This window comes from Cnephaeus nilssonii (genome assembly GCF_951640355.1).
Source record: "Cnephaeus nilssonii genome assembly, chromosome: 18".
NCBI lineage: Eukaryota > Metazoa > Chordata > Mammalia > Chiroptera > Vespertilionidae > Cnephaeus > Cnephaeus nilssonii.
This window is the reverse complement of record NC_137089.1, coordinates 11,322,010-11,348,020: the sequence shown is the minus strand read 5'-3', so window position 1 is coordinate 11,348,020 and position 26,011 is coordinate 11,322,010. Positions and strand designations below refer to the sequence as shown.

At 41.8% G+C, this 26,011-nt stretch overlaps 4 protein-coding genes across 6 annotated transcripts in view; 2 read left to right on the top strand and 2 right to left on the bottom strand.

The window, feature by feature from the left end:
- The window catches only part of POP1 (POP1 homolog, ribonuclease P/MRP subunit), a 29,756-nt gene extending 17,029 nt beyond the window's left edge, over window positions 1–12,727 (bottom strand). For 2 of the 3 annotated variants that reach the window (XM_079796713.1, XM_079796712.1), the window contains exons 1-9: window positions 12,589–12,727; window positions 10,089–10,232; window positions 9,735–9,902; window positions 8,287–8,462; window positions 6,473–6,721; window positions 4,787–4,874; window positions 4,161–4,348; window positions 3,009–3,265; window positions 2,797–2,890 (exon numbers count right to left, since the gene is read on the bottom strand). In XM_079796713.1, the coding sequence (XP_079652839.1) occupies window positions 2,797–2,890; window positions 3,009–3,265; window positions 4,161–4,348; window positions 4,787–4,874; window positions 6,473–6,721; window positions 8,287–8,462; window positions 9,735–9,902; window positions 10,089–10,230 (1,362 nt within the window). In that variant the 5' untranslated portion in view covers window positions 10,231–10,232; window positions 12,589–12,727. Of the gene's footprint in view, window positions 1–2,796; window positions 2,891–3,008; window positions 3,266–4,160; window positions 4,349–4,786; window positions 4,875–6,472; window positions 6,722–8,286; window positions 8,481–9,734; window positions 9,903–10,088; window positions 10,233–12,588 lie in introns of all 3 variants that reach the window. The other variant, XM_079796711.1, reaches the window with a different exon arrangement.
- On the top strand, window positions 490–2,603 carry LOC307114368 (large ribosomal subunit protein eL39-like; the record flags this gene model as incomplete). Its single annotated transcript, XM_079796721.1, has 1 exon — window positions 490–2,603. The coding sequence occupies one exon, from the start codon at window positions 490–492 to the stop codon at window positions 643–645; it is 156 nt and encodes a 51-aa protein (XP_079652847.1). The 3' UTR covers window positions 646–2,603.
- Window positions 12,631–26,011, top strand: part of RIDA (reactive intermediate imine deaminase A) — a 15,481-nt gene continuing 2,100 nt past the window's right edge. Inside the window, exons 1-4 of the mRNA XM_079796720.1 lie at window positions 12,631–12,962; window positions 22,865–22,970; window positions 24,968–25,022; window positions 25,250–25,318. Coding sequence (XP_079652846.1) covers window positions 12,634–12,962; window positions 22,865–22,970; window positions 24,968–25,022; window positions 25,250–25,318 — 559 coding nt within the window. The 5' untranslated portion in view covers window positions 12,631–12,633. The remainder of the gene's footprint in view (window positions 12,963–22,864; window positions 22,971–24,967; window positions 25,023–25,249; window positions 25,319–26,011) is intronic.
- Window positions 15,206–26,011, bottom strand: part of ERICH5 (glutamate rich 5) — a 27,404-nt gene continuing 16,598 nt past the window's right edge. The window contains exon 4 of the mRNA XM_079796719.1: window positions 15,206–22,015. The gene's annotated coding sequence lies outside the window, so the exon portion shown is untranslated. The remainder of the gene's footprint in view (window positions 22,016–26,011) is intronic.

Here is a 26,011-nt window from a genome sequence, read left to right as displayed (position 1 = left end):
CATTGATTGGCTGCCTCCTGCACGCCCCCCACTGGGGATCGAGCCCGCAACCCCAGGCATGCGCCCCCGACCGGAATCGAACCCGGGACCCCTAGGTCCGCAGGCCAACGCTCTATCCACTGAGCCAAACCAGCCAGGGCTAGAAGCTATTCTTCTAATTAGAGGCAAGAATAGAGTACTACCCTTCTGTCAAGATTTCACATAATGCTCGGCCAATGTGACTCAGTGGTTGAGTGTCGACCTACGAACCAGGAGGTCACGGTTCGATCCTCGGTCAGGGCACATGCCCGGGTTACAGGGTCAATCCCCAATGGGGAACGTGCAGGAGGCAACCAATCAATGATTCTCTCTCGTCGCTGATGTTTCTATCTCTCTCTCCCTCTCCCTTCCTCCCTGAAATCAGTAAAAATATTTTTTTAAAAAAAGGATTTCAGTTCCTTCTCTCTCTTTCTCCGCCATCGAGGTACGTGCGTTCGCTTCTCCTTCGCCATGTCTTCCCACAAGACTTTCAGGATCAAGAGGTTCCTGGCCAAGAAACAAAAGCAGAACCGGCCCATTCCCCAATGGACTCGGATGAAAACTGGTAATACAATCAGGTACAACGCGAAGAGGAGACATTGGAGAGGAACCAAACTGGGCCGATGAGGAATCACACATGAGAGATGACCCCCGTATTTCTGCCGTATCCAGGTTGCCTACACCTTTAAATGACTGAGTTGCCTACACCTTTAAATGACTGAAAAGACCGCTACTGTCTGGACAGTTGGAACATTTTAATTGGAAAATTAATGGACTCATGATATTGTTCTGTTTTGTTTTGTTTTCTTTCTGCAATAGTAGGTTGGTTCAGTAATAAATGTGTGAGACCTTAAAAAAAAAAAAGGATTTCACATACTAAGAAAAACACCCATGGTTTTCAGAGAGAGTGAGCCACGTCACACTGAGGCCTCTGTGCACAGGGCCTGCAAGAGCTCCTTGCTCCTCTCCCTCTATTGCCAACTTCATCACCACCAATTTAAGCAATAAAACCTTCCTCGCCAAGGAAAAACCAAACCAATACCTTCTGAAGAAATCTTTAGCCAAAGGCTACCTTACAACTACAGTATGCCTGGAGATTTCAAATAAGATACGCAAGTATTTTACTTCCATTTATTCCTGACAGATCCAGGAATTGAGCAAGGTGTCAAAAAGCACTTCAAGTAGCACGTGCATGCCAAGAAAGAATACCTATACTCAATAAAATATGATGTGCTCCTAGACTCAGAAGCACCTTTAACATGTGGCAGGTCTCTCACAAATACGCAGGCAGCATCACTCAGTGGTTTCAAGTGCAGGCCCCAGAAACAAACTCCCGAGGTGCAGATCCTTGCTCTGCAACTCACTTAGCTGCAGCAGAGGACCTGGCCCGTGCCAGGCTCTGTGCTAAGCACTGGGGACAGAGTGAAGAACAGAACGGCCCTGCCCTTGCCACCACGCTGTATAAATACACAAACAGAGGTCGACATACAAACTGAGGAAATGTGCCAGGTATAAATATAATTCACAGGAGGGATAGCATTTACCTCGAGGGATCGGGAGAGGATTCTGTAGGGAAATGAGACAGGTGTTGAAACCTGGAGAACGAGGAAGGTTAGCCAAGCAGAGTGGGGGAGGTGGGATGTGCCAGCCAGTGAAAAGAAAGCAGGTGCAAAGGCTCTCAGGGAGATGGAATCTCCAGGAGAAAGGAGGCCAGGGTGGCTGAGGTGCAGAGAAGAGAGACGAAGCAGAAAGGCACAGGTTACACAGTCACATTCGGGGCTTTGGATTCTATCGCAGACACAATTCAAAAGCTTTTCATCACCAAGGAGCACCATGTGAACCTAGTGTTAGAGGATCACTCTGCCTCCTGCACAGACAGTGGAATGAAAAGGGCGAACACGGGAGGAAAGTTAAGAGGCTGCTTCCGCATTCAGGCAAGAGACAAGGCAAGAACAGGAGTGGCTGAGGCTAGTGGGGAAGCAATGGGGAGAGAGAGAGGTAGCCTTTTTCTTTTAAAGTATTTTTCTTCTAAGAGCCCAGATGCTGCTCAAATCTATCACCGTCTTTGACCTCATCAAGTCTGTGAGAGGCACAGGCGCTGAAAGACGCAGTGCGCTGACACAGCAAGGCAAGTGCGAACCCGAAGCGTCTGATTGCTCATCTGGTCTCCACTCTCTGGACCTGTGCGGTCCACATGCCACAGAGTTGCTGGAACTTAATTTTCAGTTCATCAAAATGCAATAAAGGTGGAAATGCAGCTCCTTAGTCCCACCGGCCACGTTTCACGTGCTCAATACGACACGTGACCAGTGCTACCATCCTGGGCAGCAAAGGCACGGCGCCCTCGCAGGAAGGCCTACTAGACAGCGCTGCACGGGACACACATGCTCCTTGCCTCTCAGGGGCCACAGAACCCAAAAACTCACCCCAGGAAATACGCGTCACACAAGTACACACAAGAAAATGGCCGTACACTCGGGGATTTTAAGGGCTCTGCTGCCTGTTTATGGGGCAGAGGGTAAGGCCCTTCTGCAAACTCACAAACTGAAGAATAACACGTCCTTAAATAAGAACAAGTCCGTTCACTCATCACATTCATTTAAACCTGTTCATCCAGGAGAAGTAGGAGATGACAAAGTCCTTGATCATAAGCCTACAGAGAGAAATAAACATTTGTAGGCCCGGGCCCAAAATGTTACCAAATTGTACGTGAGGTGTCACAGGTGTGCGAGGAAAGACATGACTGGAACCTATCATTACAGTCGTGTTGAACCTTACGGTGTGGACAGCAGCAGCTTGCAGAGCCTCGGTGAGGATGGCGTGGGAGAGGGGACCGATCAGGCGGAACCTGTTTATCTCCATCGTCAAATCCCTGAAAGAGAGAAGAAGTCTTAATATGGAAACTTCCACGCTCTATATGACGGCGGTGGCCACAGGCAGACACAGAGGAAGCCTTCAAAGCACATGTTCTGGGCGAATGCCCCCTGTACCTGATCACGACGCCTGTGGTTGAGGAGCTCCAAGAACGCGGCTGATGTGCATCTCTAGTTCCGTCCCCCACAAATTTTTTAATTGGTGTAGCGTTTTCTCCATCGTCTTTCCGTTTTCTTTTCTTGCCAATTTTCTCATCGGGCAGTTTCGTTTGGCTTTTTTCTTGGGCTGGTGTCAGAAGGGGGTCAGGGATGCAGGTAGCTGATTCGACCGGTTCTATACACTGGCACACGGCTTTTATTTCCTCTAAAATATCCTAAGGATATACGTAAACATTTTACTTTTAAAGTTTAAAATGTAAATACATTACAAATATAATGTGGTTTAGTTTATCCTCCCCCCACCTTTAAAATTTTACATTTTTATTCCTTCGCAAATTAAACTAAATTCTTCATTATCAAAATAGTGTTTTGGTTCTTCTGAGTAGTGCAGGGCACTTGGAACAACAACAACAAAAAAAGGATTATGTCAAAGATTAATGAAAAAAACACGACTGCTCTGACCAAATACTTTAAAATGAGTTTAAGCCCTGACTGATGTGGCTCAGTTGGTTGGAGCATCGTCCTGTACATCAAAAGGTAGCGGGTTTTGATTCCTGGTCAGGGCACATGCCCAAGTTACAGGTTCGATCCTGGTCAGAGTGTGTGCGGGAGGCAACTGGTCAATGTTTCTCTCTCACATTGATGTTTCTCTCTCTCTCTCAAACAAAGATCAGCAAAAAAAAAGGGTTTAAGGAGAAAATTTACCGTCTACCATATAAAAGCAGTGAGTATGCTAAAAAAGAGAAACTGACTAAACTAAACGCAGTGTTAAAAATCTTCAGAATTAATCAAAACAACTTCTCATCAAATAGGCTCTACCAAGCACCTAGACACCAGGGAACCAATTCAGGCACGGTGGAAGCATTCATCCAAAGGCAACATTTCAAGCCCTTTGCCTAATAAGGTTGGTTTTCATCTCTACTTACGGCTTACTAAAAAGTGAGGGGTCAAGATTTGCTTCATTTCATATATACACAACTTTCCTCCCTACATTCAAATGCCTAGCTACCAGTCAAACTTTTACGCCCCTTAAATGTCTATGGTATTGATTTCCAACAGTCATCAAGAATGCAGGAACGAGTGGTGGGGAAACAAACTCAGAGACAGTACCTGTTTAAGCGTTGGGTGAAGCCAGATCCACAACTGCCTGCTCTCAGAGGTGTCCCCGGGGGTCCTCTCTGGCTTCCAAATAAATGAAACAGGCCCCAGCATGCCTCGGGGGTACTGATGCGCCCGGTAAAGCATGAGACTCCCCTGGCGCTTTCCAGACAAGCAGTGAACTGCTGCAAAAGTCAACCCTGACAGAAACGAAAACAAAATCCCATTTTTTCCAAGTGTTGAGACTGCAGTAGGATTTCCTGACAGCTAGACTATTACTTATTGTCTCTCTCCGGGTCGGGGTGCAAAGTCTAGGTTCTGATCACTGCTTGGATCAAAGTGGCACACAGGAAGTCCTCAATAAATATTTGATAGAATGAGTGGTTTAATGAGTTTTCAGTTTCTGCCCACCTAAATTCAGTCCATCAGCATAACGGTCTTCTCACTTGACACTTGACAATGTTAGAACTGATTTAAAAGCCACCCTGAGCTTTCCTTTAATTAACATAGTTAATGGAGAACAAAAACTCTCATGCATGTTCATATATGTTTAAATTACCAAACGCTTACAGCGCTGACACTTCTTCATGCAATAAATAATCAGACCAATATAGGACTCAGATTTGAAACAAGTTTACCTGTGTCTATGCTACACATTGGAGAAAGTGCCTTTAGTATTTCTTCCTCTTTGCCCTTCAACTCCAAACAACAGTAGTAGGATAAATCCTGGAGAGAGAGAGAGAGAGAGAGAGAGAGAGAGAGAGAGAGAGAGAGAGAGAGATCATTAAAAACGTAGCCATTTACACGGGGGAAACTGCAAGAAGCCAAAAGTCACATGAGAAGAACTTCCAGAGCCCAAGACACAGCACAGATTGCTACGTAAAACTATCATTTCACAAGTCAAAATCTGAAACTTGTCTGTTCCTGTTACATTAGCAAATATTCTTAAACCAATTTGAATCAAAATAAAAATAAATTTCCATTTAAATATGTTATAGTTTCCTACTTTTTATTAAAAAAAAAATGTGTTATATCCCACATTCAAAGACAAGGGTCTAAGCAAAATGTAAAAAACTGCTGCCTCTAAGTAAAGACTTTTTCCCTGAAATCTACCTAAGAAACGAGTCATAATGCTCCAAATAATTTATACCATATTTCTCCCTTGCTCATTCTTGACTATAATATATATTCAAATTGACTAAGCAAGGTGAAAATGAGAGAGTAATGAGAGTAAGACCTTACCAATTAAATGAGATAAAGACAGATCAAACTGAGCTAGTAAAATCAATATGCTAAAGAACTATAATAACAGTGTATAGTCAATAAAGCATTACCAAGTGCCAGGGCTGGGCTAACTCCTTACAGAGCTGTCATTCAATCTTCCCAGCTCCTGGTGAACCAGGTGCTATTTGTATCTGAGTTCACAGATGAGGACACTGAGACAGAGTCTGTCACTGAACAAAGCCACATAACCAGAGAGTGGAGAAGCCAGCGTTCACGACAGGCTCCCACCGAATCATAAACATCTGGAACAGCATTTGAACATGGCTCAGGGTCCATCGATGCTTCTCAGGTGTCTGTTACTGATCAACGACTGCTTACTGAACCAAGGCTGAATGCATCTCGAGCATGACCAACAAAACCCTGCATGATCCCTGGAACTAACCTCACCCTAATGTTAGCCTTGCTCTGACTCTCTTCATTCTTGTCGACGGGGAATTTATATCAATTCTTCCCTGCTACCCGGCTTCCCTCTGCCTCCCCAACTCTCCCACTTTCTTATTCCTTAGAACTCTGCTCAAACAACACTTCCATGGGGAAGCTTTCTTATTCCCCTGTTAAGAATGCTCATGGTACTATATGTATCCCTTACAATCGCATATTTGGCTAATTGTTGGATTAATGTCAGTCTCCCCTAATATCTTTACACTTCGTCTCCAGCATCTAGCAAAGTGCCTCGTGCTCAGTAATTATTTTTACAATAAATAATCTCAGAGATAGGGCTTAGGCATACCATGAACTATTCTAAACGTCTCTATCAGAAACGGTCTAAACTAATATAAAAGAAAACCAGCCCTAGCCAGCTTGGCTCAGTGGATAGAGCGTCGGCCTGAGGACTGAAGGTTCCCAGGTTCGATTCCGGCCAAGGGCGCATGCCTGGATTGCGGGCTCGATCCCCAGTGGGGGGCGTGCAGGACGCAGCCGATCAATGAATGATTCTCTCTCATCATTGATGTTTCTCTCTCTCCTTCTCCCTTCTTCTCTGAAATCAATAAAGAAATACATTTTTTAAAAAAAGAAAGAAAACCAACTAGAAAGCATACCTGAAGGAGGCAGCGGTTTGTCATCGCTCGATAGCAGGCTCTGTGGCTCTTGACTGTCGGCCTCTCTCCGAGGCAGTAGCCCCACTGCTTGACCATGTGAAACCGTTTGGCGTGCCAGATGTGAGTTTCTAACCATCGGTTCTTCTTTTGTCTACGGTTGAATTCCAGCATCCGGTTGATGTGACATCTTCGAGCTTTGTGGCACTTGTTTTTTGAATGTTCTTTCTTCTGATGTACTGCTTTCTCTGCCTGTAGTTTCAAGAAGAGAAGCAGAACCAGTGTGCAACCATTTCAAAACAGAGTTAAGTGTTAGGAACTCAGACTTGCACTTCAGTTTGCTTAAATGTTTAACTTGGTGATTTCCCCAACGGAAGTGGCGATGGGGACAAGAGAAGGAGCGCAGATTTTAGAGGTGGACAAACATAAGGAAGCACATCCTATCCCTTACTAATTGGGCAAGCTTCATGGACTATGAAGTTTAGACTAGTTATAACATGTTCAACACAGTAACTCAAACTTATTGTGGCTGTTGAGAGTATATGAGAGAACAACAGGGAATACATCCTATACTAGCTTTTTGTTGTTATTTTTTTATTGTTTTTTAACCTCTAAAATTATAGCTAAATCTAAAATTTAGAACCAAAAATATAATTTAGCATTTACCTACCTGTTAGGTACTAACAGGTAAATGCTAAATGTTATCACTGGGAAACAGACTTCCCATTACATCTAGAAACTACGAAATTCCTGTGTAGTTTTTACTATTAATCTCTTCCACAGCCAAGCTAAACTTTTTTTTTTTAATATACTTTATTGATTTTTTACAGAGAGGAAGGAAGAGGGATAGAGAGCTAGAAACATGGATGAGAGAGAAACATCGACCAGCTGCTTCCTGCACACCCGCTACCAGTTATGTGCCCGCAACCAATGTACCTGCCCTTGACCGGAATCGAACCTGGGACCTTTCAGTCCGCAGACCGACGCTCTATCCACTGAGCCAAACCGGTTTTGGCGGCCAAGCTAAACTTTTGTGGGAAAAAACTCTTCATTAGTTTGTGGGCCCCTTACAAATAGGGACTCTAACCCTACAACCAACAGAGTACTGGTACATAGAAGGTACATTATAAAGAAATTCTGAATCAACTAATAAAGACATGGGTAGCTTAGACAATCTCAGAAAGTCCAAGCCAAAATCAATTAGACTTGAAAAAAATTTAAATTCAAGCTCAATTTTTCAACATTGAAAAAGTCTAAAGGCAAGTGCTAGGCTACCTTTTTTTTTTTTTTAACCTTCCAACTCTAAGCCCAAAATGCAGAGCTAAAATTGCTTATCTGATAAGAAGGTCAGTATTGTATTTTAAATATGACAGGGAAATATCAACTTTTTAACACCATTAAAAGAAAGGGGTTCCATGCCCTGCTGGCATGGCTCAGTGGTTGAGCATCGACCTATAAACCAGGTCATGGGTTCGATTCCCGGTTTGTGGGCTCAATCCCCAGTAGGGGGCGTGCAGGAGGCAGCCGATCAATGATTCTCATCATTGATGTTTCTCTCTCTCTCTCTGAAAAATCAATAAAAATATTTTTTAAAAGGGGGGGTTCCAATTGTTATATTTAAAAACAGCTGTAATGTACAACTATCTGCTAATTTGGTAGATGATAAGGAGGTGGGAGGGGGATAAATCATGAAAACAAAATATGCAAAGTCAGCATGTTGTTTTTGGTTTTCATTTTAATAAATTCTATTAGGTTAACACTTCCCACTTTCTCTTAGGAACTACTAACCTAAACACTACACCAAGTAAACCGTATACCTCTTTCTGAGCAATCTCCTGCAGCCGCCTCGGAAGGCGTTTGACGTTGTGGCTCATGGCTCTTCGCCTCATGTGCCGTGGCAGAGTCTGGAAAACCAGTGAATTTGAAGACTTCTGAGTCACTGCTTTCAACATTGCGCTGATTTCAGCAGCTCGGGCCTGAGCAAAAGTAGACGCTATTGAAGGAAAGAGCACTGTCATTAAAAACTAGCTTGAATCAACACTGTCCTGCTACATTTCAGAAGAAAAAAAGATTTGAAGTACATGAACTTATGATTCACCCGCCAACCTAACCCCTGATTAGTGGTTATCTCTGTATTATAAGATTGTAAAACTATTCTTCAACTTTTATTTTGTCAAGTTTTCTACAAGAATTCGGTGCCACTTTTCTAATTAAAAAAAGTTGGAAGACAAGATTACAAAAAAAAGCTTTTTAAGACAGAGAACCACATGCAATCCAATAACAACCATTTTTAAGTACAATAATCACACAAGAAAACAAAAAAAAGGTTCACTCCCAGCTTCTGGTACCAAAAACAAACAAACAAAACAAAACAAAACAAAAATCAAAGAAAAAACAAAATTTTAACAATGGTTTTGACTCCAAGGGTTTTTTCCTTAATATTTTCTTCTTTTTTCAAATATGTGACCATACTATTATTAGTTTTCTTTATTGAAAAATACTTTTTTTTTAAAGAGTAAATAGAGTGCTGGGGAAAGTTAAATGAATTCCCCCAAGAAGGTATACAGAGAAACCAGAAGCACTTGTATGGTATGACAAGAAGTATGAGGCTATGTGGTAGGGGTAAGCAACGGGGGATGAGCTGGCAAGGACCTGGAGAAGGGGATTTAAAGATCTGGGTTGCTGCCCTGACTGGTTTGGCTCAGTGGATAGAGCATCAGCCTGCGGACTGAAGGGTCCCAGGTTCGATTCTGGTCAAGGGCATGTACCTTGGTTGCAGGCACATCCCCAGTGGGAGGTATGCAGAAGGCAGCTGATCGGTGTTTCTCTCTCATCGATGTTTCTAACTCTCTATTCCTCTCCCTTCCTCTCTGTAAAAAAATCAATAAAAAATATTAAAAAAAAAAAAAAAAAAGATCTGGGTTGCCTTGAAAGTGCATTAAATTTGGTTTCATCTTTGGAGAATGCCATGCGGAGGGGTGTAAATGGCATTTTCTATTTTAAGAGAGAATGGGGAAAAGATTTTAAGACAAAGTGGAACAGTTCACAAATAAGGGCTTTTAAGAAGAGGGGTAAGAAAAAGGAGAGGAAGTGAAGAAGGGAGAGAATCAGGCCCAAATCCAAAGGGAGGGGAGAAAGGCTTGGAGCAGGAGGAGGAGAGAGAGGGGAGGCAGGGCCGAGACACAGCGAGGGCGTTAGAAATCTGGCTGCATTAGAAACGAAGAGCTCATATGCAATCAAACCTCACTTCTTTACAAACACCTACCTGTTATGTACTTTGGAATCTCCTGCGACGTGCCCTCGGGACCCGCTTTCCATCCTCCCTTCTTTTTAAACATTACTTTGGAGGAAGATTGCTCATTCACATCAGGCCTCGGTGGTGAATAGTGGGCCATTTTGGCTTGCTGCTGTCGTGACGTTCCAGAAGAAGGATCTAGTATATTTTTTTTAAAAAAAAAGAAATATGTCACTCTTATCAGGAATAAGGATTATAGTGGCGAATATCTGTTGGGGCAAACTGAAATTTTCCCCCACTCTGCACATGTCCACGAATGACCACCAAAGTGCCCAAAGCAACTTGCTCCAAATGGGAGTGGAGAGAGCACTGTGCGTATCTTACCTAGCTTTTGAGCTCGGAAAGGTTTCCCACCTCCGTTAAGGTGCTTCACACCTCTATCAGCCACAAAGCCAGAGGATAAAGTCACGTTGGTGGGCTGGTTTCTCATTTTCTTAGCATGTTTTCTTTCTTTTGCATTAGACATTTCTGGAAATAAAGTAATAAATTTAGTACAGGGAAAGGGAACGTCCATTCAAAAATAAATATAATAAATATTCATAACTCAATATATAATAAATCTGTTTTATAGGTGGATTGATATAAAAATGTTATCATGATATTTATTTACTACAGAAATTCATAATCAGGACAATCTCTAGGGAACACCAAAAACCTGATCCAATAGAAAAAAAATTTTTATTATTGTAAGAGACTATATTAGTACATTCCAGTTTGCACTTTCAAATAATTAAATCATAAACCTATGTTGACACTGCAAAAAGTCTGTTGAAAGAATGAAAAATGAGGTAAGAAATAAGATCCCTGTGCCATGATAAAATTAACTAAAACATGCAATAAAAATTCTGAGGTGGTCCTGGACGGTGTGGCTCAGTTGGTTGGGCATCTTCCCTTGTACCCAAAGGTTGATGGTTCAATTTCCGGTCAGAGCACATGCCTGGGATTCGGGCTCCATCCCCTGTTGGAAACATGCAGGAGGCAGCTGATCAATATTTCCTCTCACATCAATGCTGCTCTCTCTCCCTTCCTCTCTCTCTAAAATCAATAAAAACATAAAAATAATTAATAAAATTTTAAAGTCTTTTAAAGAGCCCTAACCGGTTTGGCTCAGTGGATAGAGCGACAGCCTGCGGACTGAAGGGTCCCGGGTTCGATTCCGGTCAAGGGCATGTACCTTGGTTGCGGGCACATCCCCAGTGGGGGGGGGGGGGGTGCAGGAGGTGGCTGATCAATGTTTCTCTCTCATCGATGTTTCTGACTCTCTATCCCTCTCCCTTCCTCTCTGTAAAAAAATCAATAAAAAATATAGTTTTTAAAAAATCTTTTAAATTCTTAGGTGAACATAAGCCACTTGAATCAATGAAATATAGAACACACTATTCTGATATGATAACCTCTACAAAAACTGAACATAAATTACTGATGTTTTCATTTCTACTACTGAGATGAGGCCAGCTGCACCTTTAATTTGTAACAGCTAAAAAATTTCAATTTGAAGGGCGAAAAATAAAGGACAAAAACCTAGTGGAGCCTGATGGATTTACTCAGTAATTCTCAAACTTGACATCCACCCCTTTTTTTTCCCTCAATAGTTTCAAACCCCTGTTTTCTATTTTGAAATGAAATTCACTCATAGCATAACCTACCAGTTATAACCTATAACTTTTACCAACACATGCCCTACAGTATGTGCTCTAACTGTAAACAAAAAAAAAATTTTAATAAGCATTTCAATATTTCACTACTGTACTGGATGACATTATGAAACAATGAAAAAGCTCTGAAAGTTCTTGAGCCAGAAGTAGAAAAGCCAAAACCTTAGCAGTACATAGGACAAAATGAGGGGGGGTAAACAGGATCTTCTTATATTGCATTTTAGGAGCAGGGCAGGAATGGGATCGTACCTGCCTTTTTCACCACTGCATCTCCAGCACCTAACAGGGTGCCCTGCACAACGTAGGGGCTCAATATCTATTTGCTGAATGCATACGTGCACGCATAAATGAAAGCGGGAAGCGTGCTATAATGCATTATAAACAGAATTTTAAAAAAATATCTGGCCAGCTATCACCCCTTCGGACACAGCACGGGAGTATCTGCCAAGAAAACAGCCCTGGGGCCATTTGCTGGATCAAGATCACTATCTGCCTTTTTGAAATCAGATCCCAGTCACTACAAGAGAAAGGAACTTGGGAGGGGCTGGTAGGTCGAAAACGCCCAGATCTCAGCGTCATCTGGGAGTGACCCATCTTACCGCTTTAGGGCAGCAACCCTGAGCGCCGCAGGATTTTTAAAACATGCAATACCTGACTGTGTAGTCAGGGGCACTGACCTCTTTTCCCTTAGATTGTCAATAAAAAATGACAACTGCCAGCACATTGATGGCTGCCCGGTATGAATGAATCAAAATTATACCTATTTTTGTCAGACCAGAAAAAAAAAATTACGTGTGTGCGCGCGCACGGGCTATGGAATTTCAGTAATTAGTTGGTGTGTGCCATGAGATGAAAAGGTTGAAAATGGCTGCTTTAGGGCATAAGGAGAGGGGGTACAAGCCCGTTCCCAGAAAGGGCTCCGCCTAGTGTGGCAATGCAGCAAAATGACAGCCTCCGGGAGCTCCGGGCAGGGGCAAAGGTGGTGCAGCCGGCAGGTCAGGCCCAGGAGCGGGCAGCAAGGGAAGAGGAGGAAAGGGGAGGTCGGCCGGGTCTGGGGGTGGGGGGCGCAGTGCGCTGGGGCCAGGCGAGGGGTTCCCCCACACACACTCTCTCTCTCACTCTCTCTATTCCCCCCTCCCCCCAGAGAACACCAGCCCCTCACGACCTACCTGCCGGACGACCTGAGGCAGAAAACTGGGGTTTCCCAGGTCAGAATGACAAGGTCCTGCTGCAGTCCCCTCCAAAACGACGTGCGCTGCGAGCGAGCTGGAAGGCACATGCGCCGTGCGGCTGCAGCCTCCACGTGGCCCGGTGCGGCGCGGAGACTACAACTCCCAGAATGCCGTGCGAAATCCTCCGGGGCGGGGCGTTTCTGCGGGGGATTGCCTGGGGCTGGTTCGTCCGGGGCGGTGAGACGCGAACGGTGCGAGTGCACGGGATTGCTCTCTCCGCGGGGCCTGAAGAGAAAAGGGTTAGCCATGTCGTCCTTAATCAGAAAGGTGATCAGCACCACGAAAGCCCCAGCGGCCATTGGTCCCTACAGGTAACTCAACGTGTGGAGCGGGCTGGACCCCAGGCGTGCGGGATTGGGGGTACGGGACTGAGCCCCCCCACCCCCCCGGGATCAGAGCTGGGGAGGACCTCGGGGTTCATCCGCGATCTCCTCCAACACGCGAGGAAACCTGACCAGGGAAAGGGGGCAGCGCACCCGGAGACCCACCGTGCGTTAGGAGCACAGGAGGGGGAGCCTGCGCTCCCCGGGACTTTGTCCGGACGTGGGGTGCCTCGCTAGCAGCTAGCCAGCCAGCCAGAAAGTTACTCCGGTTGGAAGTGTCTGTTTTTGAACTTTTTTCTCCTTTTTTTTTTTTTTAACAGCTTTGTGGAGCTAAAATTTACACCCAAAACCCATCCCTTTGTAGCCATCGCCACTAATCTCAGAACATTTTATCACCTGGAAAGGATATCCTAGTCCCATTAGCAGTCACCCCCCTTCACCTCTTCCCTCAGCCCCTGGCAACCGCTAATCCGCTGTGGGTCTCTCTAGATTTGCCTGTTCTGGACAGTTCCTGTAGTAAATGGAATCCTACAATATGGGGTCCTCGGCAACTGACATCTTTCACTTAGCACCGGGATTTTCAACCTTCTTCATTTCATGGCGCACAGAAACTAATTCCTAAAATTCTGTGGCACACCAAGAAATATGCTTTTGCCAATCTGGCAGGGAAAAAAAATAGGTATCGTTTTGATTCATTAACTCTGGACAGATATTGCTGTGTTGGCTGTTGTCCTTTCTTTTATTTGAGTCTAAGGGAAAAGAGGTCAGTGCCCCTGACTAAATAGTCCGGTATCGGGTGCTCTAAAAATCATTGAGCACACTGGTTGAAAATCGCTGACTCAGCATAATGTTTGGCTCACACTCTCTTAACTCAAAGGAGTAAACCCTATCCACAGATGCTTAGCAAACCCCTGCACATCTATCTAAGATACAGGTTTTTACAGCACCTATACAAATGCTTTGTGATGTGTATGAATTCATTTGCTCATACTTATTTCCCACTAGTGAAGTCAAATGCAAAGATCATGTCTAAGGTTGCCCACATGTTCTAGCTAAATATACACACTGGTTAGAAAGTCTGTCCTGTGTATGTTTATTTCCACTTGTCAGAAGCACTGCTAAACAGAAAAGTCAATTCCTTTTATAAAATACTTTATTTTCTTAAAATGTCTAACCTTTAAACTATTGGATCTTATATGCATTCTTGTAGACTTTTATTTTCCTAATATAATTTTTGTTATTTTTAATTCTTCATTAAAGTATATTCTGTAACCATTTCTCCTTTTTAAATTAGTCTGTAGTCTCGGTTCACTGTTAAAAGAACTACAGCTTGTAAACTTCAGCAGCGGGAACACTTGAACTTTGACAGACATGTACTGAGTACCCACCATCTGCCAAGCACTTCAAGGGATACAAAAATGTGTAAGAAGCAAAAAAGAAACATTTTAATTTAGTATGTTGTGTGGCAGGCACCATTACAACCACCTTCTTCTCTGAGTTCCATCCCCATTTTACAAAAAGAAAACTGAAGCTTAAAGTGAACTTGTCCAAGATCAGTCTGTGAATGAAAGTGACAGCTTGTTTTGAACACTCCTAGCTCCCTTTTCTATACCACAGTCATAAAAAATAGCTCTTCTGTGTGGCAGAGCAGTAACTGTTACAGTAGGGTTAGAAATAAAATGCAAAGGCAGTGAGGGGTACAGGAGGTGGGGAGTGGGGGTGGCAAAAGAGGAAATGAAAAAAAAATGGATGCTAACCTTTAGGAGGAAAAAGATTTAGGAAGGCCCTCGTGGGAGGTAGTCTTTGCATTGGGTTTTGAAGGTTGGGTTTGCCATTAAAATACTGTTGTATAGTTTGATTTTTAAATTATAGTTGACCCTTGAACAACATGGGTTAACCTGTGGGAGTCTACTTATGCACAGCTTTTTTTTCACTGCTGTAAATGTATTTTCCTAAGAGCATTTTCTTTCCTCTAGCTTACTGTATTGTAAGAATAGGGTTTAGCCGAAACCGGTTTGGCTCAGTGGATAGAGCGTCGGCCTCAAGGGTCCCGGGTTCGATTCCGGTCAAGGGCACGTACCTTGGTTGCGGGCACATCCCCAGTAGGGGGTGTGCAAGAGGCAGCTGATCGATGTTTCTCTCTCATCGATGTTTCTAACTCTCTATCCCTCTCTCTTCCTCTCTGTAAAAAATCAATAAAATATATTTGAGAAAAAAAAAAGAATAGAGTTTATAGTTCATATACAAAGTATGTGTCAATCATCTGTAAGGCCTCTTTCCGTCAATAGTAGGCTATTAGTAGTTAAGATTTGGGGAAGTCAAAAGTTATACGTGATTTTCCGCTGTTGTGGGGGTGGGTGCCCCTATCCTCACATTGTTCAAGGATCACATGTACTATGTTAGGGACGTCAACAGGAAGTCATGGAGGGCAGGCATTCCAGATAAAGGAAATGACTTGAGGCATAGAGGTAGAAGAATATATGGCATAAAGATTTTTGGAGGAAGTTTTAGTAATCCAAGTACCATTTTTACTCTTTTTTTTATTCATTTGCCAAATCTGTGTACCACCTATATTATAATTTACTTAACACTTTTCTTTGAGATGGCTTACTTAATTTAAAAAGGAAACTTTACAACAGTACTCTAAGTGGAAAACAACCCAATAGAAAGTAACAGTAAAAAATAAACTCGAGTAAATCAACCATGTTATTAAATTCCAGCTAGACCCTGCAGTTGGCTCAGAACCCAAGGCCTGCTCTCTCTTTGGTAAAGGGTATGTTTCTTTAACTTGATTTCTGAAAGTGATGTTGTTTCTCCATGTAATCAGAGGACTGATGTCCTAATTGCTAACACTTGTTGATGCTTACTCAGCACTAGGCACTAAGTGCTTTGTGTGCACAGTTACTTCACAGCCTCATTTTTCAGATGAAAAGAGAGAATCGAAAAGGAATCATTTCCTTGCTGCTGTGACTCAGTGTTTATGTATGACTTACACTTGAACTTTGGGATACACTGGTTAGGAGTTAGACTTTGAATTTTTGTTTTGCTTCTTGCTAAAAATTAGCTTTTAGCCAAGTCTGGATTGTGATGGTTTCCAATGATAAACTAAAGAGTATAAACTTTATTTGGTATGCAGTGAGGAGCCATCACATGTTTTTTAAGAGGAAGTAACATGATCAGATCTCTCTCCCTTTTTTTTAATTTTATTTATTTTTTATTTTTTTATTGATTTCAGAGAGGAAGGGAGATAGAAACATCAATGATGAGAATCATTGATTGGCTGCCTCCTGCACGTCCCCTACTGGAGGGGATCAAGCCCCCAACCCAGATATGTGCCCTTGGCCGGAATCGAACCTGGGACCCTTTAGTCCGCAGGCCAATGCTCTATCCACTACCCAACGGGCTAGGGCTCTTTTTTTTTTTAATACTTGTCTGGAGGTGACTGGCTAAGTTAGTCACGCTGCTAATTCACCTCCACAGGTTTGTTTAGCACATCAAAATATCTTTTCTCTTGAGACAGATCACATCTCTTTTAAAAAGAGAATTACAGTAACTTGAGAAGACATTAAGAATAGTAAAGGGAGTATAAAATAAAAGTAAAAACCAGTCATCTCTTTTCTTCTGCCCTGATCCTTCTCCCTCAGTCACCCAGTGGTTTTACTTCTGAGACCCTTAACAAAAACAAAGAGATCATAGCCCGGCTGATGTGACTCAGTGGTTGAATGCCAACCCATGAGCCAGGAGGTCACGGTTCAATTCCCAGTCCAGGCACATGCCCAGATTTCCTCCCCAATCCCCAGTAGGGGGCATGCAAAAGGCAGTCGATCAATAATTCTCTCTCATCATTGATGTTTCTATCCCTCTCTCCCTCTCCCTCTCTCTGAAATCAATAAAAACATTTTTTTTAAAAAAGGGGGGAGGGGAATTATAAAGCCTGGAGCGTACACCTTCTTCCAGTACGTACTTTGTTCAAGAAAGAAAGCATGAGAGTAATATCCCTGGTTGACTCAAGGGCAGGGGTCAACTATCTGTAAAGCTACAAGCAAAAAAGAAGGGAGTCATTATAAGAATACGCAAGTGTGACGAGGGAAAAGCCATCAACCAGAGCTTCATTGTGTGGGGACTTTTCAGGTCATTGTGCTTGTGTTTTTCTGTATCCAAAGATGATACAAGGCCACTTGAGGTGGTACGAATTTTCAATATTTTATGGAGAAAAAAACATTCCAACTAACTATTCATATCCTGATAAAGTGAATTAGACACGTTTTATAACCATTTGGGAACAAGAGTTTTTGTGCATGGAGTGCACTTTTTGAAAATTCTGGGTCCTCTCCAGGAGGATGTGTTGAACTTTCAGTCCCTGGCTTTGGGATGGATGGGGTGTTGTCACTAATTAGCTAATCAGTCAGCACATTTCAGGGATACTTCAGGTCAGAACCTTGAGAGATTGCCACACCACGTTGCTATTGCATTGCTTTCCCTTTTGCTAGCACACCATCCAAATAGTCATAAAATGTTGAAGTGATGGTCCAGGTGGCACAGATTATGATGTGAGAATTATTACTAGGATGTTTTTGAAGAGTGTTATTACCCTTTGACCTGGATGTAGAACAATATGCTTTTACATTTTCTAGAGCTTAATGACTTATCTACAGATAGTAGGATTCTTATGCCCAGGACTCATCAGCTATCCAATTATGTTTGTGAACAACCTCTACTAACTCCTAAGAGATAACTCACGTAGCTTAGATCGACTCAGAAGTCCAGGGCTTATTTTAAAGTTTCTGAGAATAAGTGAGTTCCTTTTTATGGTGGAAAAAATATTTTAATTAATGATAATGCATATGGGCTTGAACTACATTTCAGATATGGGGAGGGTTAAAGGTACTTTTCAAAGGGCCGAGGTAGCCTCATTCTGCACAGAACAGCTGATAGATACAGTGCTAGCTGACAGTACTGTTCAACCCGAGAAAAGCTGACACATTAACAAACTCAGTAGTTACCTATGTGTGGGTAGGGTGAAGCCAGATGGTGGAGAAGAATTCCCAGACTTTCTAAATCCTGTTACCAAGTTTAAATTTTTTTTTAAATATATTTTATTGATTTTTTACAGAGAGGAAGAGAGAGGGATAGAGAGTCAGAAACATCGATGAGAGAGAAACATCGATCAGCTGCCTCCTGCACATCCCCCACTGGGGATGTGCCCGCAACCAAGGTACATGCCCTTGACCGGAATCGAACCTGGGACACTTGAGTCCGCAGGCCGACGCTCTATCCACTGAGCCAAACCAGTTTCGGCCAAGTTTAAATTTAACCTCTTCAGTTCTCCAAAACCCACACTAAAAGCCAGTGGATCCTCCAGAAAATATACTTTAGTGAAGGTCCAAGTTGTTGAAGCTGCCAAGTGGTTAGAGAGCAAAACATCAAGAAGTTACTATGTTCCCACTATGTGTAAGGAGTCACCCAGGCCCTGCACAGCCAGAGACATAGTTAGGCACTGCCCCTGCCTTCGAGGACTTTACAGTCGGGCACACCCCGGGAGCTAGGAGAAGAACTATGCCCCTGTGCCTGGTGTAAGAAAGACTCCACCGGAGGACCTCTGGGGCTCAGAAGACAGAAAGGCTTAGTTTTGCTCAGGAAAAATGTGTGTGTGTGTGTGTGTGTGTGTGTGTGTGTGTGTGTGTATGAGAGAGAGAGAGAGAGAGAGAGAGAGAGAGAGAGAGAAAGAGATGGTTTTCAATGTAGTTTTGTTTACAGTAGCAAAATATTGGAATCAATGTGAATAGTTAAGGTATATCCAGACAATGAAATGTGCCGCTGTCAAAAGAATGAGGAAGCAGTCTACATATAGAATTGTCCCCCAAAATGTATACACAGACTCTGAGTAATTATAAAGGCAGTGTTTATTAAAATACATTTCATTTTCAGAATTGAGCTGTCAGCTATTAAAGTATATATACATTTTTGGGAACACCCTGTATATTTATGGAAAAATCATGAGATACTGTGGAGTGAATAAAGCATACCAGATGTAGTGTAAATGGGGAGAGAAAATTTATATTCATATGTGCATGAGGAAACTTTGGGAGAATATATAGAGAAGAGCAATGGTTATCTGTAGGGCTGGGAACTGAAAAGATAGAGGATAAGGATAGAAGAGAGACTTTACACTGTGATTCTTTGTATATTTTCTGGATTTTTGAACCATGTGAATGTTCTCTTGTTCAAAAAATTATAAATTTTATATTTAAAAGTATAAGGAAAAAAAGTTTTATAACATTTCTACCCCCACACACACACCCAAAAGAAAAATTCCCTTGAATCTATGGCCCCAGGCAGCCAATAGTCTAATTTCTGCTGCTATTCCTTTATCTTTTCTAGAATTTCATATAAATAGAATCAAATAATATATAGCCTTTAGTGGAATCTATCCGTGGGTGTTTTAAAATTTTTTAAATTTTTGCTGTCATGAATAATGATGTTCTTAATATTCATGTAAAGTCTTTAGTCTTGCCTGGGAAAGAAATTGCTGGGTTGTATGTTAAAATTTTAAGAAACTGCCAAACTGTTTTCCAAAGTGTCTGTACTGTTTGCATTCCCACCAACAGTGTATGAGGGTTCCAGTAGCTGCACATCCTCACCAATACTTACTGTCAGTCATGTCCTAGTAAGTGTGGTGGTGTCTCATTGTGGTTCTGGTTTACATTTCTGTAAACAGCTAATAATGTTGGGTATCTTTCATATGCAGTACTCCCTAGCTCTTCATATGTCTTTTATCTGCTCAAATCATTTGCCCACTTTTTTTTCATACTTCACCTATTAATTAAAAGTATCCATCACTGGACCACCCTGAGTTCAAACATTTTCTCAGACTTTAACTTAAGAATCATGACTAAGCAATGGCATGGGAGCAGTGCGCACTGTATGATCCCAGGTAATGTGGCTTCTGAGGATTCAGGAACGTCCTGGGAGAACCACTGCCTTGATCGTGGCAGAGTCTTTCTATAGAAAGATTAGCTTACAGAAGCATCGCATACTCTTTCTAGAACAGTTAGTCCGATAGAATCTGGACATGCCTGAGATTGATCACAGGCTTTGACAGACTCCTCAAGTTCAACAGGAAATGAGAGCTCAGTGCCACTCCACGTGGGCTATGGATATATGAAAAAGAGCCCTTGAAATCCCTGGGCAGACTAAGCAGACAAGCAATCAGTAAGAAGTTAGAGCTGTGGGCATATTATACACTTCAACTAACACTTACAATAGCACTCTGGAAATCTCTTTGTCTCAGAAGTCTTGGATTCCACCAGAAAAATAACTCTTTAAAAAGAAAAGAAATCTTGTTTTCAAGGCCCTTTCGCTTTTCTCCTGTTAAGTGGTGAATCTGAAAAGATGAAAAGGGAGATTCCCAGGAGCCAGGAACAAACAGAGAAATCGAATCAGAGCCAAAAGAATGAGCTGAAATATAAAGTCCATGAGGATTTGAGACCTAGATACAGGCCTTAGGAGCTGGGGTTCTAAATTCCCACTTAAAAATAGAAGCCGATGTCCTGGGTGTATAAGTTTGAGGTACTGGGAAGAGACCCCTCGACAGCCTAGGAAGAGCTACAGTGAGAAGCCGGTGAAAGAGGACTAGGAAACTCTCCACTAGCCTGGCGAAGCAGGGAGAAAGGTTGCTGCATGTCCTGGGGCCTTGTGTTACACTGTATGCTGCACACATCAAAGGCAGAGAGAAACCCTTAACATCAAACAGGGAGGAAACAGACTACCGAGAAAGGCAAGACATCACTGACAGCAAACAACACGCCAGCAATGACCAAGGCAGAGGACCATGGAGAACTCTTCAAAGTGAAAAAAACTGACCTCTAATTCTATGCCCAGCTAAATTATATTTCAAAGGTGAGGGCAAATAGAGACGTTTGGTCAAAGTCAAAAATGTTGTCGTTAAACAAGCCCCTGCTGGGGGGGGGGGCGGGGGGCGGGAACAAAACACTAAAAATATACCTCAATAAGGAGTATGTGCAAAAAAGAATCACGTAAGTAAATCTAAGTAAGCCTGACTGTAAAGAAACTAAAAATACACGAAGTTGGGGGCTAGGGGCTTGGGAAGAGGTTAAGTGGAAACGCGGTAGAACTAAAATCATAGAACTAATAGGAGGGGAGAGCTGAGTTGAGGTTCTAAGTCCTTGTACTACCCGGAGGAAGCTGGATAAACGTGAGAATTTAAGTCAAATATGTATGTAACAATGCAAGAGTAATTACTAAATTAGAAAAAATATGTTATTGCCAAACCAGAAGTTTAAGAAATAAGAAAAAAATCAATACTTCAGAAGTCAGAAAAGGGGGGAATCAAAGCATAAGACATGGAAAAGCTAAGAATAAGATAACAGAAATAACTCTAAGTGTATTAATGAACACATTATTTTAAACAGATTAAACTCTCCCAATTTAAAAAGGATCCTTAGACTAGGAGGAATATTAGATTTAAAAGAAAATTAAAATCAATTCCACAAAAATCAACATCAGTTAGAAGGGTGCTAGTGTTTCTGTTAAAGAGCAGGAGCAGTGAGCAGAATGGTTTTTAACACACCAGTGGCCGTAACAATCCCGGAGACTGCTACAAGCGTTCAGAACTCTGATTCACCAAGTTTTATGTCAGCGGCGAGTGGCATCCGAATTCCACAGCGCACTGAGGCTTGTTCTTTGGAGAATCGGTGAATTTATCTGCAACAGAAAACAACTTTACGTTCTCCCACTTTTTTAGAGAAGCTCTTAACAGGGCAGTGATTCAAATAAAGTGTGGCTCTGAAGACACTGGACAAGACTTCTTTGATCTTTGGCACAGTCTCTGGTGCTAATGCGAAAGCAGTGATTCACAGCGACCTCGGAGCGCCTTCCTTCACCAAAGCAGCAAAACCGGACGTGTTACCCGGCGCTCCAGCGGTTTTAATGACAAGCCACGTTTCACTGTTTGATCTCTATGGTCTTTCCCGGTTCCAAGATGGGTTCGCAAAAACAATTCCTGGTGGCATCAGCATGCTCTGAAAGGACGAAAAGGAGAAACTAGCTTCACTAAGAAGCGTCAGAATTCCATGCGGTTACGGCGTTACTTTCACTAACAACTCCTTTAAAGCCTTGACTGGAGAGGCTACAGGAAGAAGAATGTCACCTGAAAGAGGCCTTCCTTGTTCCGCTCCGGGTCACAAACCATCCAGAGTTCAGTGAGCTCCACCAAGGCCTCTCCTATCCTATCACTAATCCTGCTTACAGGATTTGTAAAACAAGGCTTTTGTGTTGGGGTGAGTCCAGGTTTAGGGAAGGTTCTAGCCTTTTTCAAATTAAGCCACCGTCTTAGCAAAACGGTGCCCACTGTCCAGAGACTTCCTGGCTGGGCAGGCATAGAGGCTTCGTTGGCTCTGGCTTCTATTAGCAAGAACCTTGCCAGCGAGAAAAAGCACTGTATCCCTGCACACTCAATCTTTAGAGCAAGATCAGAGGACACACGAATTTTGCCCTACTTTCTTTTTCTTTTCTTTTTTATTGTATTTTTAAAACATTTTCCCACTTAAACGAGACTCTGCATAAATACAGGTGGCATGGTAAATTTTTCTTAATTCTTATCCATGAAAAACTGGTATATCTCCATATGTAGCAACAATGAAAACGGAACATGAACTGCTTATACTTCATTTGCCCATTTTTTACAAGTATTTTCTCACCGTGACCTGTGTTTTTGTTTTCCTGATGACATTGTTCAGTGAGCAAACGGTTTCAATTTTAATAAAGTTGATGATCAGTTCTTTAGTTTTACATTTTGTGCTTGTGTCCCAGCAAAGAGATCTTGCAGCCGTGCATTTTCTGTTTCTATTCTCTCTCTCTGTTCACTGCAGCCAAGCTGTGCTAGTGGACAGGACCCTTTACATCTCAGGACAGCTGGGCATGGACCCGTCCAGTGGACAGCTGGTGCCAGGAGGGGTGAAAGAAGAAGCTAAACAAGTAGGTCACTTTCCCCATTGGACGTTTCCTTCCCTTTACTTTTTAATTTTGAGGAGTATTAAAAACCCACTTGGCTGATTTGTTTTAGATAAATTACCAGATAAATGCTTTTTAAGTTACTTATTGATTTATGACAATTGCATGTCAGTAGAAAGTTAGGGGGGAAAATTAATTTTTTTAATTGATTTTAGAAAGAGAAAAGGGGGGGGGGGGAGAGAGAGAAACATTTATTTGCTGTTCCACTTGTTTATGCGTTTATTCGTTGATTCTTGTATGTGCCCTGACCGGGGATCAAACCTGCAACCTTATCGTACTGAGCTACCCGGTCAGGGCAAAAGTTGGAAATTTAATGAATCATTGAACAACCAACCAATAAAACAAACATACAAATAAAAAGATTATTCCTTCCAAAGTGACTTTAAATCTGAATTATTGGCTGTTAACTAAACTTATTATGGTAATCATATCACAATAATACCTCTATCAAATTATGTTATACACCTACAACTAGTACAATGTTATATGTCAATTATATTTTAATAAAACTGGGGGTGGGAGCCCCTGAATTGTTGAAATCAGATAGCACCTTGCCACTTCCATGAGGATTGGGAAATTTTTTTTAATCAGGGTCACTGACCCACATAAACAACCTCACCATCACAGAAGTAAAAGTCAGCATTTGTTAGTAAGAGAAAAATATCAAAGATTACATGCAGTATGTTTTCTAAGTAATACTGGGGAATACATTCTAATCCAATAAGTAGAATCAAATTATAATTTAATGCATTCACTGAGTCATTTGTAATATCCATAAGGATCCAGTTAAATAATTTTTTTTAAAAAAAGCTTCCTAAACTTGTCTACTTTTTAATTTTTAAAAAATACAGTTTTATCCATTTCAGAAAGGAGAGGAGAAGGAGAGAGAATAGAAACACTAATGATGAAAGAGAATCATCATTGACGGCTGCCTCCTGCATGCCTCCCACTGGGGATGGAGCCCGCAACCCCAGGCACGTACCCCAACCTGGAATCAAACCACAGCCTCCTGGTTCATAGGTTGATGCTCAACCACTGAGCCACACTGGCTGGGCAGCTAAATAATTCTTGTAAGTGACTCGCTTCTTGGCCTTCCTCCAGTTGAATGATCTGCCTGAAATGGGATGAGCCATGATCTCCTTTTGTGACTAAAAAGTCGCTTCCTCAATGCTAGAATGTGTGAAGTTCAGTAAGCTAAAACAGAAATAATTCCTGGGGTTCCTATGCTCTATCACTTTGATACCATAAGTATGAGCTAGCAGGCATTAAAACATGTTTTCTTTTAAAGTATTATTTGATTTCGAAGAGTTCTTTTCCTTTATCTCAAAAAATCAGTGAGTATTAGTAAATTATATATGTTTGGCACTCTGGCCTTTGGAAAAACATTAATTTTTCACCTTTGTCCTTAACTTACTATTTTGTCAATTCATTCTTCCTCTCTACTAGTCACATTATAACATTTGATGATTTTTTTTTTGTTCTTTAAAAATAATCTAAATAGGTAACACATAGATAAGGCAAAAAATTCAAAAGCTATATAAAGCATATGCAGTGAAAAGATGTATCCCATCTTATTCCCCCCTCACCCCAGTTTCCTTCATTACTGTTCCTTATCCACAGACATTCATTGCCTACCCCAGCATAAATGTACACACACACACACACACACACACACACACACAGATGGTAACTTATTGTGCATGCTATTCTGCATCTTGGTTTTATTTCATCATGTAACTCTTTATGTTGACCTTTTCATATTAATTTAGTTGTATGGATCTAGTGTGATTTATTTTAGATTTATTTAGAGGTGGCCTAGAAAGAGTATAATTTCCTAAAAGGGGGAAATTTTTCTGCAACATTAGCTACTTAAGGAAGTATTAGCAAAAGCTGATTGATTGGATGGAATTACAGCTTTAATGTAACATCCATGCCTTCGGCCTTCTTGCCTTGGTTCACAGGCTCTTACAAACATGGGTGAAATCCTGAAAGCTGCAGGCTGCGACTTCAGTAATGGTGAGCAACTTGGTATTACTCCCGTTTCTGTTTGGTATTTCTTTGCTGTTTTTGGAGAACACATGACATCCAGTAATGTGTCATGCCATATCTTTGTTGCTTATTGAAATAGTTTTAATTTCAGTCCCATTTTAATCAAGATAGTCATAGAACTATACACTTTTTTTAAGTAATGTTTTGGATTAGACCAAAAAGCTAACCCTAATGACAATGTATGTACCTTCTAGTGGTCAAAACAACTGTTCTGCTGGCTGACATAAATGACTTCAGTACTGTCAATGACATCTACAAACAGTGTAAGTAATTCAGCTTTATTGCCATTTTCCATTTTAAATAGAAATGAATGCATTAGCTTCAATGAGTGTGTATAATGAATTAAGAGTGAGAGGAGATGCTAAAAAAAAAAATGGTCATAGATCTTGTCCTAAAAGAACAGATAGTCTGATTGGACACATATAGTGTGCCTCCATGAAAAAATCCAAAACATTTATATTCTATTCCCTAGAATAATATACGACAGCTCTATAAATCCATTTTCCTAACGCTTGATTTTGTTACACCCTTATCAGGCTTTTTAAGCCCTAATGATTTTTAACATAGATTGTATTTATTATTGCTATGATATCGTCTAGCCACCTTCTCTTTTTTGGCTCTAAGAATCATCAGCTGTTTAGTTACTTAACATTTCTATGCTTTGGTTTCCTCATATATAAAAGAGGGATAAAACCTAGTAGGGTTGTTGGAATGCTTAAATGAGTTCATACAACATGTAAACACATTAGAACAGATGCCAGTGTGTTGTAAGCACTTAGTAAATGTTATCTATCCATTAACATTGTTGTCTTAGTGGAGAAAATGGGTGTCTCTACCAACTAGTGAGATGAGACTAAGGTGTAACTTGGAAAAAGCATCATTGCGTACTTGGTCCTGAAGAAATGGCTAAACCGAAGTTACAGACGCGGTACCTGCCAGATTTGCTGTAGATGGGC